The sequence below is a fragment of the Natator depressus genome, chromosome 4 (genome assembly GCF_965152275.1).
Source record: "Natator depressus isolate rNatDep1 chromosome 4, rNatDep2.hap1, whole genome shotgun sequence".
NCBI lineage: Eukaryota > Metazoa > Chordata > Testudines > Cheloniidae > Natator > Natator depressus.
Genome location: NC_134237.1, coordinates 52,639,470 through 52,659,464, shown reverse-complemented (window position 1 = coordinate 52,659,464; position 19,995 = coordinate 52,639,470). Strand labels below are relative to the sequence as shown.

Below are 19,995 nucleotides of genomic sequence, written 5' to 3'. Positions count from 1 at the left end.
TTGCCTGTCAGGCCAGGTCAGGAGAGAGGGACTATGGGGAGACAGACAGCGTAGGGCTGCTGGGGGATCAGACAGGGGCTCATAAGGGCTAGTGGGGGAGGACAGATTGGGGCAGGGCTGAATGGGAGGTGCAGGGCCACGACGTGGGGGAGGGAGGCACAGAGCAGGGCCACAGAGGGACAGGGGAGTGGCTGTGTGGGGGCACAGAGACACATGGGGATAGGGAGCGGTGCAAGGCCACACAGAGACAGAGTGTGGCTGAGTGGGGGCACAGAGACACATGGGCACAGGGGGAGTGGGTGCAGGGCCACATGGGGCTGGGGAGAGTGGGTGTCTGAGTGGAGGTGGAGGGACACATGTGCCTGACTGAATAGAGAGGCTAGGGGTCAGCCAGGGTCTGCATGGAGGAAGTTCTCTAACAGTCCTTCCCCCCACCCCCACCAAAAAACCTGTTCCATACTTTTCCCATCCATACCCAACAACCCTCCAAGTTCACACCCAGGCTCCTTCCCAGCAATTATTTCCCTCTCCCTCAGCTTCTCCGTTACCCCGACTCCCCCAAGCCTCCGCACTGCTTCTGGGAAGTGTGTGAAATATGGTTCTTTATTGTAGTTTAAATGAATTATTACTCAGAGCTCTGTATTAATATGCCTAGTAAGGAATCTATTTGTCAAAAAAAAATGTCTGAATCTTTTTTTGTTGTCTGTATTGCTACAGACATACTTGCTGACAGGTATTTTGAAATAAATGATGCAAATAATTGAAACTGGTATGATTATATTGTGTTGTTTTGACAAATAAAATATGCAGAATTTTGCAGAATTGGAAAATATTGTGCACAGAATTTTTTATTTTTTGTTGCAGAATTTTTTATTTTTTGGCACAGAATTCCCACAGGAGTAGATAATGCTCTGCGCCACATTGCTGGCAATTGTGAAGACACGGAGGCTGTTTGTGCTTTTATGTGAGCTCTCAGAGCCAAGTGACTCTGGTTTTGGACTTTGTCTGCTGCACCACCGAGTGGATGAAGTTGCTGCAGCAGCGGCTTCTTCAGCAGCAGACAGAGGAAGATGAGGATGACACCAGGCAACTATTACTACATGAACTCTTCCTGAAGCAGCTTCACATAGTGTAGCGCCATTGCTGGGCTCAGAAGCCAGGGTCAACTGGCAGGAAAGAATCAGCCTGCAGACCTGGGATGACCAAATTTCAGGATGGTGAAGGCAATCTTTTTTGAGATCTGTGCTGTGCAAGCCTCAGAGTTGCAGTGACAAAGTACCAACAGACAGTGGCCTGTACCCATTGAGAAGCAGGTCACCATTGCCCTCTGGAAGCTGGCCAACCCTGAATATTACTAGTCTGTAGCCAATCGGGCATAGAGAGACTGACAGTTGGGGCCACTGTCTTGCATGTGTGTTGCACTGGGTTGTAAAGCTGGGTAATGCTCAGGAGGTTATTGGTGGCTTTGTGTTCATGGGGTTCCCAAACTGTATTGGAGCAATTGATGAGATCCAGGTGCCTATTGTTTGCCCCCACACCAGGGCTTGGAGCTTATAAACAAGAAGGGGTATTCCTCCCTGGCGCTCCAAGGCCTGGTTGGCCACCATGGCAGGTTCACAAACAAATTCAGGGAGGTCCACAATGCTAGGATCTTTCTGAACTCATATGTATTTACCTTAATTAATAAAGGAGACTTTGTCCCCAGGATCACTATGGACATTAATGGTGTGGAGATTGTGCCAGTGATCCTACGAGACCCAGTTTATCCTCTGCTTCCCTGATTAATGAAGCCGTTCACAGGGCATTTGGACAGAGGGAAGGAACAGTTTAAAGATCGACTGAGTAGTTGCACAATGGCAGTGAAATGTGCATTTGGTCACCTGAAAGGCAGGTAGGGCTGTTTATGGACTAGGTTGGAAGCTGCAGAAGAAGAGCTCACCTAAGATTATAGCTGTATGTTCTATGTTGCACAACATTTGTGAGAGTCACGGAGAAAGCTTTAATGAAGTGTGGGTGGCTGAGATGCAGAGACTTGCTCAGTTTGAGCAGTCAGCAAGGTGTCTACTAGAAAATGAAACCAGCCAGGCCAATACTGTCAGGAATGCCTGTTGTTCTTATTTTGAGTCTGAGGCCTGAAAATGCGAAGCAGAAAATCCAGCTGCTATCCCAGGTGGTGGAGGTGGGGGATAGGTTGTGAGCACTGCAGTCTCTTTGTAAAAACCTGTGACATGTAAAGTTCACAGGTTTTCTGTGTACCACACATTGTTGCTTAATAATAACCATTACAATTAATTCATAAAAAAATCTGCAATTTCTTATGTAACAGCTAGTAATAAACCTTTAATTAAAACAAAAATGAAACACAGCTTTAAAGTGAAACAGTGCAGTGGAGGGCAGCACACAACAATGGGGGGCTCCAGGTCACAGGTGATTATACGTCTTGCCGTCTGTCTCTTCTTGCTCATCTGTCTTTTGGTGTTGAGTGTCAGGGCTCAAAATTATCAGGGGCATTAGATGACTCAAAAGAGCCGGGCTCCCAAATGCAATTATTCTTGCTGCCCTGAGCTGGGGCCTTGGCCTCTGGGAGCATGGCTGTGGGAGCACAGTGGGAAACATATGCTGGTGTTCCCACTAACCTGTATTGTCCAGGAGCTGCAAAACATGGCTAGGTCCTGGTTGAGAGCACTAGATTGTCAGTGTGCCCACAAATATGTGCTTCAGCAGAGCATTCTGCTTCTGTATTGCCTCCAGGAGTGGCCTCTGCATCATCTCCCTGTCTTTCTCTAGTGTCTTTTGCCATGGCAACGCTGTCTCTGGCCACTTCAATGTTTTCTCTGGGTAGCACCCTGTCTTTTTTCATCTCCAACTTCAAAAACAACCTGCAGCTCTCTGTAGTTTTCCATTGTTTCTGAGGAGTCTGCAATGAGGTCTGAGAACATTTCATCCTGAGTTCTCTATTTCTTCCCCCTCAAATTAGTCCACCACACAGCTGTTGACAAAGGCTCTGTCCTTGACTGTCTGGCCACTACAGGTGCCATGACCGGAGGAGTAGGGGAAAAAACCAACCAGTTATTGCTTCTATTCCAAAGAGGCTCTGATAGCATTTTTAACATGTATTTCTGATTTCCCCTCCCTGAGATTCTTCCCAGTCTTGGGGGAGACCTCAGAGATGGTAAATTGTGTGTGCATGTGGAGGTCTAGATTAGGACTGCCAACCCTCCAGGATTGTTCTGGAGTCTCCAGAAATTAAAGATTAATCATCATGTGATGAAATCTCCAGGAATTCATCTAACCAAAGTTGGCAACCCTAGTCTAGACTGGGATTTCGGGGCATGCAGTATATACTGTTTAGTTGTGTTTTGGAGGCAGTGGAGGATTGGGAATTATGTTCCCAGCTTGGATTTTCAGTTTAGGCTGTGCCTTGGAGGAGCTTGTGTGGTGTTGGAGAGCTTAGCATGGGGTGGGAGGTCTCTGCAGGCAAGTTGGATACTAAACCTCTATCCATTCCCTTTAGACTGCCCTGACTCTCCAGGATGTTAAGGCACATGACCAGGTGGCAGAGAATGGCCTTTCTCAAAAAGGCAAAGGGCAGTGAGGTATGCTATGAAGTTATTGACCAGGATGGTGCCACCAGAAGTGCTGAAGGATCGAAAGGGAATTGTGAGCTGTGTTGGGGGTGGTGACCGAGCAGCTATACTACAGAATGTCTGGACCCTAAGCAATTTCTCACTCTGAGATTCTGCTTTATCTCCCCTGCAGATGTGCTGAGAAAAATCAATTTGGTTCTGCACTAGTTATTTGAAGCCTTAACTGCTCCCAGTCTTTTTCTGTATAAGCCTGTGAAAAGTGAATAAGAGCTGTATCGCTATGCTATCCCTCCGGTAAACTATTTTTCTTGTACAAATCTTTGTTACAGGGCATAGATACCTATGACATTATGGGGTACAACCCAGACCAGTGAGGGTCTGTGTCACCCCTGCCCTGCACATTTGGGTTCCTCACAATGTTCTGCTGCTGTAACTCCCATGTGGGTCCCTCACAAACAGCATGCTGTTACTGCCTTGAGTGTTTGTGTATAGCTGTAGCCTGTCAGCCATACATCAGTCACACCCTGGCTTCCACTGGCCTTGGTTTCCACTTGCAGGATGACCCCAACATACTCCCAGTCCTGGTTTTTTCCCAAAATGTGTGCTCTGCACTGTCCAGTCCTCTCCTGGACAGTCCAGATATATTAGGTCTGTTGCCCCTCTAGAGGGATCAATATACAACAGTTTGTCATCCTACATGGAGTTACCCACACAGTTCACAACAGTGGACTAGTTTTGATTAAAGAATAAAACAAGTTTATTTAACTGCAAGGAGATAGGTTTTAAGGGAGTACAAGTATAAGGCATTAAAGTCAGAAATGGTTACAAGAGAAATAAAGATAAAATACATCTTAGTATTAAAACTTAACAAACTAGACTTGGTTCAATTTGAATCCCTTACCATATGTTCCCAGAAACATTGCTGACCAAATTCTCAGGCTAGGATCTGCTCCCAACATCCAAAGTCTGTATTGTATGTGTGCAATTGATTATTCCTTCCTCAGTGTAGGACTCACATTTGTCCTTAGTGAATTTCATCCCATTTCTCCAGTTTGTCAAGATAATTTTGAATTCTAAACTGAGGCTTTTAGAATGTAACCTGGATGTATGTATGATTAATGGTGACAAAAATTATAACCTAATACTGGAAGAAAAGTGTTCTCTAAATAAGGTGGAATGGTTGGATAGCCTTACTCAGATTGCATCCCTGGTGAGAGTAATTTAGTCCCATACAAAAAAAACTACATTAAAATAGAATTAAGACTCAGAGTATGTATGTATTAGTAATTTAAGAGTAAAAACATTAGAGAGAGATTGCAGTTAACCTAAAACCAAGAGATACACAATTTAACTCTGCCCTATATTGATACCATGCAATAGCCATATGATTATGATTGCGGCATTTTGTGTCTGGGGTCCCGGATTAGGTTGAACTGACTTTTAAAAGCACATTAGCTATTTCCATTTGTTTCCCATCATGGTATCACTGTAGGGGAGAATCAAGATTATGTGAGTACTTTAACGTGCATTTCCTGACATATTTGGATTTCTGTTATGTGTAATCTTAACTCTGCATTTATAATGCCTGCTCTTGAGTTAATTACAACATTCTTGTAATGAGTTTTACCTTTAAAATTATTGATACTTGCTTTCAATCTTAATTCCATTTTAACTCAGTTTTTGGTCTGGGGAGTTCCTTGGTTTGCAGCAGCTTATTAAAATTTTACACTGTAATACTAAACAAGAAACCCAAACAGAAACCAACATGCTATATTTCTAATGGTTTGAAATATGTAGTATCAGCCTTAAATATATTATTTAATATTTTTAACTTTTAAGGGCAAAATGCACCAGAGTAAAACAGTCAGAGCTTACTGGCCAGTTAAGCTGGATATACAGCTGTTTTGCATCTTCAAAGCAGTGCAAGGCAACTGTAGTGTAGTGGTTAATCTGGCCTTTAATTTGCAATTGATTTTTTGGTTTAGAGGGTGATATTACAGAGACTGAAACTGTGTGAAAGGAAGGACAATGATGAGCCAAATCTCAAGCTCCCACTTTAAGGGCTCCCCCAACCCCCAATGCTTCTGGTCAGTTTCCCCAGCAGTGCTGTCTTGGTGCGTAGCAAAGCTGAGGCAGAAGAGTCATGAGGAGTCGTCTTTCAAGCACAGATGCTCAAGTTAGTATGCAGCTACCGAACTGTTAAAGAGCAGTGACAGCTGGGCCAAGTAAACTGTACGGTCTCCCTCATATCTTTGAGCCATTACAATCAATAGAATTGTTGCATGAAAACTAGCTGTAGAGAAAGAATGGGGTTTGTGATATCAGTTACTTCTGATATCACAGTAGCCCCTCTTATGTGTTACCTGAGCTGTTGAACTGACCCTGCCTGTAGCTTATAATAAGTAGATACAAAAATCGTTAATAATGTAAACTTTAATTATACCTTAATCTCTTTAAATATAACCTACACATGAAACTTTAATCAATTTTAACTATCAGGAATGTTTGAAGAGTCTGTTTTATTCTATTATTGCTATCATTTGAGACCAAGAAAACCCTGATGCAGATGATAAATTTCTTTAAGAACCCGGTGTTTAATTAAGTTTAACTCTAACTAACTGTCAGATTTATATAACAACATTCCAGGACTGTCACTCCGTATGTCACTCTGAGTCAGGGTGAAGCAATGGAAACAGCTACAAGCATGTTCAGAGCTATTTTTATTTAAAATATCACCATGTTTGTTTATCACCAAGATTTGCGGTCTGCTACTGTCTAATTTTTAAGTACTCAGACATTTTTGATTTTTTTACACTGTATGAATTACACCTGTATAACAGCATGGGCTTTCACCTTATTTACTTATAAAATCTTGAAAATTCATTCATTCTTTAGCTCAAAGAGAAAGTACTGTAAGTTTAGAGAAGTTACAGAATATTTTCCATATGTAACAAAGATGTGAATCGCAACTTTAAGTGTGAAATGGAACTCAACCTGAAGTGTAGTGTCACAACCAGGGCCGCCATAATTAAATGTAGCATATTTTCAAAACATTGTTTAAAAAAAAGTTGATACCATTTATAAATTATATTCCGAGAGTGGAATTAAAATGTGAAAGTAATAAGTTTTGGGGGGCAGGGAGCGTGTTTCTGTTGTGTGTTAGTAAAATTGAATCCTCATCTCTGCAGCACATAAACCCTATCACACTACAAATAATATAAGACTAATATAAATATGACAATACTATTTGTTAGCCTGTTTTTAAAGGTTTTGGGTGATTTTAATGGGACTTGCACTCCTAAGTCACTTAAGTGCTTTTGAAAATTCCATCCTTCATCATAAAAGGGACAATTTACTTCAAATATTTTTGTCTGATTTGTGGGATTAGCTAAGGATTAATGCCAATAGCAGCTATGTTAGAACTGTATATCTATTTTTAAATGGACTTAATATTTTAAATAAGAAAGAAAAGAGAATCAATAACTCACAACCAGACAGGCTGATTATCTGTCAGCAGCCTGACACAGCCCTTTATCTCATTCTCCATTTAATGCTAGGTCTAATACGTAGCAACTATGTTCTTAATTACATAGATAAGCACCTTCTAAGCAGTGAGAGGGTCCAGACTGTTTAAAGAAATCACACCAAACAAGCACACAGAGGGAAAACATCTGAAATAGTGAGAACCACTGTGGGGATATGCAATTATAGAATGAATGTGTGCAAAATTGTATGTCCAGATTTCTCAGACGGGTGCAAATCTCTAAAGGGCACAAGATATCATTTCATTTAAACAAATTCCAGGCTGCAGCAAAGGTGGGGTATATATTTTGTGAATAATCAATAATTTCTAGCAAGTGATGAAGTGTATTCTATGTAAATACTAGAAGAATAATAGATTGCTCAAATGGCACACGGAACAGAATTATATAAAGGATTAACATGTCCTCATTGTTACAAGATTTCTGCAAATCCAATGCTGCAATTCACTTTTTAAATGAACTGTTTGAAACAAGGAACTTTCTTATAATTAATTCTCTCTCTCTCTTACATCATTTTAAGAATACACTAACTTACAAAGCCAAGGGCAGAACACTATCACTCCTTTACTGGATCAGCCAGACCCATTTATTTTTAAAAATAGGACATTTGCCATTTGAATCTTGTTTGCTAATCTCTAGCACTATATTCTCCCTTCTGGATAAATGTATAACAAGTTTTTTCAAGCTTTTAGGGCTCCTACAGTTGGGTGTCATCTAAGGCAGGCAACATGTGAAACAATTCACTAACCTTTCTCTCCCATAAAAAAGTGTTAAGAAAACACCTGAGATCATAAACTTCCCTGAGAACCCAGAGATCATTTAACAGCAATCCCAGTTCCAAGGCAGCAACAATTCCAATCTCCTCTCCATAGAGCCGAGCCCACCGCAACCCAGCAGCTCTCCCCTTTTTGCTAGATAAAGAAGACCAATCTATCAGGCTCTATATCAAACATATTTCAGCAATATACCAATTAGCGGTCTTCTGCAATCCTCACTTGTCAAACTATCAAACCCTTTTAATGGTCACAGGGCCAAAATAGGCTCTGAATTTACACCAACCATTTCCTCCTTAATCATCATTATGATCATGTAGTCTTTGTACCGGAAGGGACAAAGGAGTGATGGTTAGGGAACAAGGGTGGGGTACAGCTGACTTTTAGTTAACGGCGTAATAGAATCCAAAAATATTACTCATTTATTTTCCTGGTATAGGTCAATCTGAACTACTTACTGTAAACCAAGAAATGAGTAAGGAATTATACAAAATGCTAGTCCATACCAATCAAATTAAGTTGACAATCTAATTAGCAAGACAACTGTAAATGAGGTGGAAAGTACTGTTGAGGATTAATATGACTCAGTCATATTAATTTCCATATATATATTTTGGTCATCTCCCCCTTGATTGCATTAATGTAATGATGCAAATTGGAGTTCACAATATATTTCAGACAGCTTTAGAATTGTAACTATTCAATAACACCAGAAAGTTCTCTCTTGGAAGGTTTAAAATCATCTACAGTATGTCAGAAAATTCTAGAACAAGCATAATTATGATAGTAAACTAATTGGGAGTTGACGCAAGGGTAGGAGACAGAAGGGGGACATTATCTTTAATTATGTGAGAAAGGATAATGGAAGAAAGTCTCTTTTTGTGAGAAACAAAATGATCAGACTTGCAGGTTCAAAGATAAAGTCTATTAAATATATTATTTTACATTATTTAGTACCTTTACTCAAAAAGTCTGTGCAAGTATATTACAACCATTAATTATATTCCACAATACCTCTTAGAGGGAGGTAGGAGATATTGAAATCATCTCACCATCGAAAGGTAGCTGTCTCTGGGAAAAAATTCAACTGGTAGTGACACACAGTATTGTCACACAGCAATTTAGGGATATGAATTGAAGGAAACAGCCAAATCTTTGGTCCTTTCTCTGGCTGCTGCAAAACTGGCTTAACTGGCTCATGTGGGAGGCAGAATGTAAGTACTGTAGCTAAACAGGAATTTGGCCAGGACATTAAGACTAATAGTTCTACTTCTGCAAAAAGTAACATGAGATGTTGAAAACCCAAAAGCGAGTCAAGCAGGTTGTTTTATGTTGCAATAGAAAGTACTTTTCATAGCACTGTGCAGTTTAATAATATACTTGGTCTCTGTATCAGAACAGTCAGAGAGAAAAAAAATCAACTGCTAAATCACTAACATCCCACTATTTGCATCACTCTGATTTTCCTTGAAAGTCTCTCCCCCAAATATTGACAATGTTCAACTTTCCATAGTTTGCTTGGAAACTGTATGGCTTGAGACCATTGCTGAGAGATGTTGCACACAGAGTAATCATGATGTCTGTTATTAAGGTTGCCTAACCATTTCCATGATCCCCCTGTTTTCAATTGTTTATAACTTTGACAAATGTTAATCTTTTGGGATGAAGTCTTCCATGGTTGCAGACTGCCTCAAGTTGATTTTTTTTGGGAGAAGAGGGAGGATTAATCAAAAACAGTGTAGCCATTTTCAAGAAAGAGGTAAATGAAAAATAGCAAGTTTTGGCTACATTAAAAAATAAAATTCCCACCATCTTTTGAACAGCTCTAGCATCTCAGTGGTTTGAAATAGGAACTTGAAGTTTGAGAAAGGAATAGTTCTGAGGTCAGCCATTCACTGTCCCCATGAAAATCCATCCAGATTTTACCAAGTTATAAACCATGTAAAATCGCCACTTTTGCACATGCACAATAGAAATTGTGTCACTTCTGAAAGTTCAAACTCATACTGCGTCGTTCTAAAATAACTATACAGCACTATAATGTCCATACAGGACACAAGCAAAATGGCAGCAGTAACTTCAGCTGCTGTTTTCCCTCCATCAAATCCCTTTGGCCTAGATGTAACAATCTTGAGGTTTATTAAATAACAAACCAGTGAATGAGAAAGAAATAAAACTGATACTAGACATTGCTGTGCTAAATAAAGAACATTAATAACAATTTAATAAACTAAGAACCTTCAGCATTCTTTGAATCATTCTGGTAAGAATGGGTAATAGGGAGTGAAAAAACACAAGAGAACCAATTCTGTCATCTAAAAAATTAGGGTTAATTTAAAGTTTTAAATATCATAACAGTTTTGAGTATCATAAAAGTATAGGGTTGGAATTGTTGAATTATTTTACACCCTTTGGAACATAAAATATTCTTAAACCTTGGTAACAAATGTGACTTACCTGAGTCCCTAGCCAGTGCCATGTTCCAACAGAGTTCCATGGTGGCCATGCCATCACCAGCATGGTGCCTACTGGGGACATCACTCAAATCAGAAGCAGATTAGCTACATCAGAAAAGTTCTTTTGAGGACCTAGAGGTGAAAAAAAACCCAGTAGGTTTAATGCTGGGCTGAAAGGCATTCAGAACATTACAACTATTGGGGGCAATCAGTTGCTCAAATTTTGTAATTTATCTTTGCAAGTCATCTTTAAATCTTCTAAATGTTAGAAAAACAAGACATGGACTTTTAAAAGGTTGCATTTATCTGTTCAGTGCCGGAGACCCATCTTGCTTCTGTCATCTTTGAATGCTGAAGTATGTTTTGGGGTTATTTTGGAAAGGGGTGTTTTGGCAGAATCACTTTTTGTGATTGATAATGACAAGTCACAAGAGAGACTGAACCTAAGTTAGAAAAGGAGCAGTACTAGTACCATTAATGTCAATACAGTTCCATGCTTGATGCAATGGCAGAAGGGTTGCCCTAACAATACTGAAACTTTGCTTTTTGTGCATGCACACGTACACACACACACTCGCCCCCTGCACAGACAAATGTACAATGCAGACGTAGGAAAACTCTTGCTTTAATCACTACCTGAAGGGGGGTTCCAAAGAGGATGGAGCTAGGCTGTTCTCAGTCGTGGCAGATGACAGAACAAGAAGCAATGGTCTCAAGTTGCAGTGGGGGAGGTCTAGGTTGGATATTAGGAAACACTATTTCATTAGGAGGGTGGTGAAGCACTAGAGTGGGTTACCTAGGGATGTGGTGGAACCTCCATCCTTAGAGGTTTTTAAAGCCCGGCTTGACAAAGCCCTGGCTGGGATGATTTTGTTGGTGTTGGTCCTGCTTTGAGCAGGGGATTGGACTAGATGACCTCCTGAGGTCTCTTCCAACCCTATGATTCTATGAAAGAAGCTAAAAACAAAGTAAATTAAGTAATTATCATAACATGTCAGGTAGGCCAGTTCTTAAGAAGCTACCCATCGTTTTTTCCACCAGCTTTATTTAAGCAGTGCTTCTGTAGTGGGGGCAACACGACAGCTGCCAGGCCAGTATCTCCTACTATCCTGTTAACAGCCCATTCCCTTTTGTATTATATTTGTCTCAGCTAAAACAATGAAAGTAAACTAGTAAATTTTGTTTCTGTTTTAGAGTCAGCTTTTGTTTTTTGCACTCTTGCGTTCTGGTGCACTTGCACAAGTGTTTGGGAGAATGTTTATTTGTTTAAAAAAATCTGTTGCCATTTTAATTTAAACAACATTTATGGAATATTTCTATTGGTCTTAAATTCTGTAAAAACCCATTTTACAAAAAGGAAAATATGGAAAACATTTCACCTGAGACCAGAACTGTAACCATGGTGGGGCAAGCAAGGCAGCCACCCAGTGCGCAAAGCCACAGGGGTGGAAAAACAGGGCCAGAGGCGATGTGGGGGGGGGGCTGAGGGGAGCACATGGACTGAGGTGAGTCAGGGGATGGAAGTGGCACTCCCTCCCAAAGTCCCACCACACAGGGCCGCTCGCCCCCTAAGGGAGCATGCCCAACAGTTTGAAAACCTCTATGGGGCGGTCATATTTCCCCCCCACCCCACTATCAATAGTTATGTGTCATCTCTGAATGGGGCACAAAAATTATGAAAAAATTGGTAGGGGACACAAATAGGCTTGCTTGCCCCAGTGCTAAAATGCTTAGTTACAGCTCTGCCTGAGAGAGTCCCTTTAACTTGTACCAGCTGTTTTTTACGGGTAGGCTTAATCATAAAGTCAAAACTGTTGCGAACAGGGTGTGATGGGAAAGGCCCCCATCCCACTGACAGCCAGCCTAACAAGCATCCCTGCACTGAGGCAGTGCCAATTAGGCACACCTGCAGAGCATGCTGCACCTGGAGAAGGGGAGCTTAATAAATTGAAACTGGCCATAGAGGAGTAGGGGAGGTTTGCCCAATCTACCACAAGGGGCAGAACAACCCAGTCCAGTAATTCACCATTTCTTTCTATGGCCTGAGGCCCAGATAGCATAGTTTTCCCATGTACTTTTTGAGAAGAACTTTTTCTGTTGGCTGGATGTGTTACAACCAAAAGCAAATAACAATCCAATGTCTTAATAAATCTTTCTTAACCATAATATTTATGAAAACAAAGTACCCAATACTCTGAGACCTAAAGCTTTCTGTAAAATAAATATTTATATAATTAATACTTGTATTTTATTTTCAATATTAATAGCTACAACAAATCTAGCAAACAAATTACTATATAATACCATTACACCACACACCGAAATACTGATTAAAGCACTTTACCAGTTGTAACAATGCTGTCTTTGGTGGGACACTTCTGAGAGTATCAATTCAGGATAAATTGCTTAGAGCAGGGCAGTCACAACCCAAAACTAGGTATCACCTAGTGGGGGTTCTCCACTAAGACACACCAAACCAGCCAGACAGAGAGGACTTTGGTTTTACCCCACTGGCTAACCATAAGTTACACAAGCAATTCCCTTAGACACTCCAGTTTCCCAGTATCACCACCAGTGCCACTTGTTATGGGGACGAATGGTTATGAAAACCAATACCCCACTAAAAGAAAAAAAAAGGTTCTCCCGATCACAAAAGACCATGCCCCAGACCCAGGTCAATATACCAGTAAGATCTGACCCACAAATCACGCTGTTGTCAATCCATCAGAGTCTAAAATCTAAAGGTTTATTCATAAAAAGAAAGAAATATAGATGAGAGTTAAAATTGGCTAACTGGAATCAATTACATGCAGTAATGGCAAAGTTCTTGGTTCAGACTTGTAGCAGTAATGGGATAAACTGCAGGCTCAAATCAAGTCTCTGTAGTACATCCACAGCTGGGATGGATCATTCAGCCCTTTGTTCAGAGCTTCAGTTTGTAGCAAGGTTCCTCCCGACGTTAGAAGCAGGACTGAAGACAAGACGGGTTTTCATGGCCTTTTATATTCTCTGCCTGTGGAAGGACACCCCTTGTTCTTACTGTGGAAAATCACAGCAGCAAGATGGAGTCTGAAGTCACATGGGCAAATCACATGTCCCCACATGACTCAGTTTGCAGGCCGATGCCATTGTTTTCATGTTAGTTTGAACGTTCCCAGGAAAGCTCAGATGTGAATTGGCGTATCCCAAAGCTCATTGTCAGTTAAGTGTTTCTTGATTGGGCACTTACTGAGAATAGTCCTTTGTCACTAAGCTGACCAAATACGTCACTGAGGCTACTTAGAATCAAAACACATTGAGATACAAGTCCATAGCCAATATTCATAACTTCAACTACAAAAATGATACACATATACAGATAGCATAATCAGAACCAGCAAATCAGAACCTTTCCATAGACACCTTACATGACAACCTTTGTACAATATTTGCTGCAAATATATAACAGTGGTTGTAACAATGATCAATACGGTCACAGTTTAAGTCAATAATGTCACACCAATGCTACTGTTTGGTTAGAATGGGAATATGATTGTGACCCCAATGGGGCTTTTGCCATTGAATTCAATGGGAGCAGGCGCAAAGAAAGTGATGCTTAGAGTTAAAGTTGCCTACCCCTTTCTATTGTAAGATCCTGTTGTCCTTTGCTTATAACTTGGCCAAACTTTAACCATTTGGACTGAAAATTTCCATGCTGAGTGACTGCCTCAGGCTGACTGATTTTTTTAAGTTCCATCAAAAATGGTTCAAGCATTTCCAAGAACAAAATTAGGGGAAAATGCATAGCTTGGCTAATTTTAAATTCTTACAGTGATTTCACTGAAAAGCTGTAGAAGCCCATGTTTCTGAGCAAGGATTTGAAATTTCGACTGCATGGAAAATTTGGCAAAGTTGTAAGCCTTTAAAAATCTTAACTTGCATATGCTCAGTAGAGGTTTGTTGGAGCTTGCTACCTAAATTCTCCAAAGATTCCATCCAGAGTTCCAAGGCAGAGTGAGGCTTTCCCTGCAATTGTTCCTTCTGGAAGTTAGGGGTGCTGTGGTGACAGGCACTGGAACTCAGAGAAAGGAGATTGTCTCTCCTGTGCTCTCGCTGAACCCCTTGCTGGCACACAACCAGCATGGAGGAGAAGGACCTGAATATTGAGAGATGAGTGTAGGAACTGGGCAGGAGACTGAGACAGGAATTTGGGATGGGAAGGGAGAATGAGGCAGGAACTGGCAGGGGGAGGAGGGCTGGGAACAGGGGCAGGATGGATGGGATAGGAAGAGAAGGGGAGATCGGGCTTTGTGGGACAGAAGCAGAAGAGTTTATAACCACAAGAGCACTTCTCCTTTCCTGCAGTTTCCCTATTCAGGGTTGGGAAAAGGCTATAAAACTCTCCAAAACTCATGACTGTACACATAGCTATCATGAAAATTGGTCTCTCTATGGTCCACTGATATCCAGTACACGTATCTTTTCTTGTGGCTGGCCAAGTCTCTGTTCCATATATCAGGATGGATTGAAATACAGTATTATACTTGTAGGGGCAAGGCTGCGGAAGATTGGCAAGGAGCTAAGTGGTGGACTGAGTATGTGACTGGATGTAAGCGGAGGATGCAGGCAGTTTCAATTAACTTTGTCCGACAGACCCTGCCAAAAAGATATTGTAGCATAGCTCAGCATATTTTTGCCTGTAAATAAGTTAGTTTATGTAATAAGCATAAATCATACATATAAGAATGTAACCAGCTGTTGACCCCATGTAACCGCGAGATAAACACGGAGAATATAGCGCCGCAGAGGACTCCCCCCGGCGGAGTCCTGCCTGGTCAGCTGTCCCGAATGGCCAGAGTCCCCTGCAGCCCCTCCGTGCATCCTAAGGGCTCCCCGCACAGATTGGAGCGTAAGTTCTTCCTTCCTTCCTTCAATAAAGCATAGTTTACTATTCTTAGGCCAGAGTGTCCTCCTTTCGCTGATATCTCCCCCCCCTGACCCGGCCCTCGCGGGCACTCACACAATACTCTATATTTAACTTTACTGGCATCTTTTTAATCACAGACAACTGGGGGTCAACTCCTGCCATTTGCACCAAGCAGCTTTGGTATGATGCCGGGCATCACTCAGTAAGGCACTATTGTCAGCAACCATTGATCCTAGGTATTTAAATTCTTTCACTCTTCTAAGTTCTCTGCCTGTAATATCCTTTATTGTGGGTCTGCTCCCTCAGTTATGAAAGCCTCAGTCCTATCAACATTCACTCTAAGTCCCACCTGCTCAAAACTGTGTTGCCACTGTTCAAATTTCATTTGCAGGGTCTCACAATTTTACACACATATCACTCAATCACCAGTGAGCAGCATATTCCAAGGCAGCTCTCTCAGGATATTCTCACTCGTTACATCCATAACAACCACAAACAAACAAGGCTGTAGCTCCATTCAGGTTTGCCGACGGTAGCCACTCCATCACACATATCCTGGACAAGATGGACACAGGCTTCTGGCACACCTCTCCGTCACAAAACTCCACCAAATGACTTCTCTTGGTGTGTGATGGTACACCTTCTCCAAGCCCACAAGACCATACTCCGTTGCTGCCTCTTTCCTCTGAGCTTCTCCATGAGGATTCATAGACCAAATATGGCATCAAATGTACTCCTTCCCAGCCTAAATCCATACTGACCCTTCCAAATTTCAATTGTTCCATGCAGACGCTTTTCAATAATCTTCTCCTATGCTTTCACCGTGTTGGATGTCAGCTTAATTGCGTGATAATTAGCACACAGTGTAATATCTTCTTTGTGTTTAAAAATAGTCACCACAAAGCTTTTATGCCATTCATCTGGCATTTTCTTTCTTAAGAATGTCACTGAAGAGACTTGTAAAATACTTGACACCTTCCTTTCCCAATGACTTCAACAAATCCATTGGTACTTCATCACGCTCAAGTGCTTTCTCTTTTTCCATTTTCCTTAGTCCTTCTACAGCCTCTTCTTCCTGTATGCAATCTATCCTGGCCCAGTTCATTTTACATATTCTTAATTCCTCCTTTGGATTCTCCTCACTCACTCAAATAATCACTCCAGACTTGGCTGAGTCACCATTCATTTGCAATAGTCTATGTTCATTTCTAATATGAGAAAACTCATTTACACCCTGCATCATTTTTGCTCTTGCCTTAGCAAGTTTGCAGCTGGTCTCTTCTCCCTCCCAGTCAGTTATATAGCTCATCACATGCCAAATTTTTAGCTTAGCAGCACTTCTTTTGGCCTCCTTTTTTGCTTCCATGGCTGCCATCTTATCACTGCTGAAACCACTGGACTGCAATTTTAATGGTTACCTTTTTCTTCTCAACAGATTCTTTAACTTTCATTTATTCCTTTTTTAAAACACCCATCCAAGCAGGCTGAGGTCTGGTGGATGGCAACAATCAGGTGCAGCCTTCAGATTCCTAGGGAACAAGAATTCCCAGCTCTTGCAACCTCTTTCTGAGCTGTGGGAGGGGAAGAGAAGATCCTTAACTCATATTGCTCCTTCCAGGAAGGAATTAATAATTATTGTGGCTTCTAAGGGAGAGACATGCAGCCACCAGTGGTGCACTGGCCAAGGCTATAAAACCAGCTCTGCAGCTTGAAGAAGTTACCAGCTCACTGAGCTCATGCTCAATTTCTCATCACATTAAATAAAGAATAGGCTAATTAGTATGACATTATTTGAGATACAAAACAGATGTACAAACAGATGTACAAAACAAAAAAAAGGGCCGGAGACACTGTCATTATTCCCTCACCCAAAACTACTCTTCCACAGGTGTGTTGCTTTCAGAAACACCCACAAACTCTTCACCTATATCATCATATTTTGCAAATGTATAGTTTGTTGAAAACATTGGCTTAACAACACCACAGACTGAAGTTCTTTCTCTAGCAGTCAGAGAATGGGCAGCAGCTATACAATCTTCCCCACACTGCCCCCACGAATGTGCCTCAACTCTAGCACAAACAAAACCCATATGGGAGAGAATTACCATGCTTACTCAGTTCTTGGCCTCTCTGCTGAAACTGCAGCAAGGGGGAAGTTAGTACCATTTGTTGTTGTTTATGATGCTCAAAAATGGATGGCAACCACCAAACTCACTTCAAATATATTATAATGCCTAGAAATGAACCTATAAAATGATTTTAAATGGTAAATACCAATCCAAGTTTTTTTTTATTTAAGCATCTTTCTGTAGAAAATAAAAAATTAAAATTGTTAAATGTATAAGCCAACTTTGTCATTTACAGGTATTTTTACAATGCAGTCTTTTTAAATCATTCTTCATCGGAAAAAATCAGCCATTCATTGCTAAACAATTTTCCAGCATTGCCAGTACAGATAGCTGTTAAACTATTACACTGTTGATTGTGATTTATAAGGCCCATAATGATAACAACCTCTAAGTGATCACCCTGTGCTGCCATTGAAAACATACCTCATCTGTTGTAGCATGACATACCATATAATGATTCGCAATGATGCACATATCTTATTACCACCTGCTGGTAATAACCTATCAGACAGGGTGACAGTTTAATTATACAGTACCTCTCCTGCTGCCAAATGACTGACTTCCAAATATTATTGCTGCTTTTCACCAACTTCTTAATGAAAAAAAAATACTTAAGCTTTATCTTCTCATCCCCCTGATTTTACACTGGCACTTTACTTAATGACCGGAAGACTGAGACTTCAGCAAATGGTTTAAATTTAGTATAAGCTACAGTCTGAATGGGCTCTGCCGTCTATTGATGAACTGGGGGAAAAGACCTCCAGACCAGACCATATTTGCACAGACACACCTACTTTGCCTAGATGATCAGCAGGCAGTCCTACTTTGCGGAAGTGATCAACTTTGGCGGGTTTGGGGTTAAAATTCACCTTAGTGTTGGATGAAAGGATAATAAAATGTTATCCTTACTATATGACTAAAGGGCAGCTGAACTGAATTTAATATGCCCTAATGGGGAGGGATCCATCTAATGTTAACCTCACTCACCAAGTGATTGGGGGCAGGGGTGGAACTGATGCCAAATCCAACTGAAAGGAACGAGTGGGGCTAGGTGTTCCTACCTGGTGCTGTAGACTCTGCTAAAGGAGTTCTAGATGCTATTTGATTCTCCTCTTCCAGTGTTTAAAGACAGAGCTGATCTGACTCAACTGAGAGGCCTTATTTCTTCTCAGTGACCACTAGAACTGAAATCACTGATGAGCTAGCCTCGGAGGCTGAGCCTTAGAGCTGGTTTGGGGATGGTGTCCGGATGAAAAGCAATGCGGAGGAAGAAACACTGAGGTTCCCCACTAGCAGGCAAATCACTAAGAACGGGGCTCAGCGGTGGAGCTTCAGCACACGGCACCGCAGCTAAAGGCAACAGCAAGCGAAGACAGCAGCGAGACCAGCGGGCAGCAACGGTGGTAGAGGCAGTAGCAGCAACAGAAGTGGCAGCATCACGAGCAGGCAGTGGCAGAGGGGCCAGTGACGCCAGGGGGCAGCAAGAGCAGCAGAGGCAACAGCAGCAAGCAGCGGCAGTGGTAGAGGCGTTCTGGCCCTTCGCTGACCTCGGGCAACCAACCGTAAGCGAGTTGCAGTGGAGGGGAAATAGAGGAGCGGGATGTTAAAGGGACTTTCATCCATCAGACTTTCACTTAGCAAGGGCAGAAACTGAGGCAAAGGATGACTGCCCAAGATACCGTGGGGTTGGTGTTTACTTATTGTTTGCTTCCTTATGAATTGCCATGCTGGTGTTTTCCCACATTAACGCGCCGCACCCTCGCCTTTTAATAAGTTTACTTTTGTGGTACATAGATTTAGTGCTTGTGAGTGGGGAAGTATTGCCTCTTAGAGGCACCCGGGGTGGTGGCTAGCTTTCCCAGATTTCAGGGTGGGGTCTCAAGCTGGTTCTAGATGGTTCTGAACCCCTAGATATTGAACTCGACCCTTTTTGCTGCCACCACCACCTGGCAGAAGGGTTACAGCAGAAACATTTGTGGAGCCCTCACTGTCTAGATGCACATGTCTACAGTGTGAAAGGGCCAAGCCTACCCCTACAATCCTTGACTGATTGGTGGCCAGACAGAAAAGAGAGATGGCCCCAGAGCCCTGGTTGATTAGAGGATGGGGAGGAAATCCCACCTTTGACTTCCTGTTGCCAGACTACCTCTCACTGGGAAAGTCAGTAATGCCATGGCATAGAGGGAGCTCTGCCCTCCCCAAGTGGGGAGAGGCCACCTTGGTGGCTCTGGGCCAATTGGCTGGCACAGGGATGGGGGTGAAGAGAGCTTAGGTGGAAGCACATGCTGTTGCTGCTGCTTCTAGGAGACCTAAATACAGCCTGAATCTAGGGTTCGAGGATCGGCTTCAGAAGCAGGCTAGGAGAATGGCCCAGTCACTGCAGCCCTGACCAGCACAGTGATCATGGGGATGGACAACAGGCAACACAGCTAGATACATGAGGTTCTGGAAATAACCTGGAAACTTTCAGAACAAAACTGGGCTTTTTTCCCCATTTTTTCCAGAGGCTTGGTGTGGAAAAATTGAGGGGAAATTGAAAAAAACTTTGTGAAATATTCTGTTTGCCAGAAGCTGGGAATGGGCGACAGGGGATAGATCACTT

General features: G+C 41.9%; 1 protein-coding gene across 2 annotated transcripts in view; it reads right to left on the bottom strand.

Moving 5' to 3' along the window:
* IL15 (interleukin 15) overlaps positions 1 to 19,995 on the bottom strand; it is a 97,460-nt gene that overhangs the window by 50,955 nt on the left and 26,510 nt on the right. For both annotated transcript variants that reach the window (XM_074950919.1, XM_074950917.1), the window contains exon 2: positions 10,360 to 10,490. In XM_074950919.1, coding sequence (XP_074807020.1) covers positions 10,360 to 10,440 — 81 coding nt within the window. In that variant the 5' untranslated portion in view covers positions 10,441 to 10,490. The remainder of the gene's footprint in view (positions 1 to 10,359; positions 10,491 to 19,995) is intronic.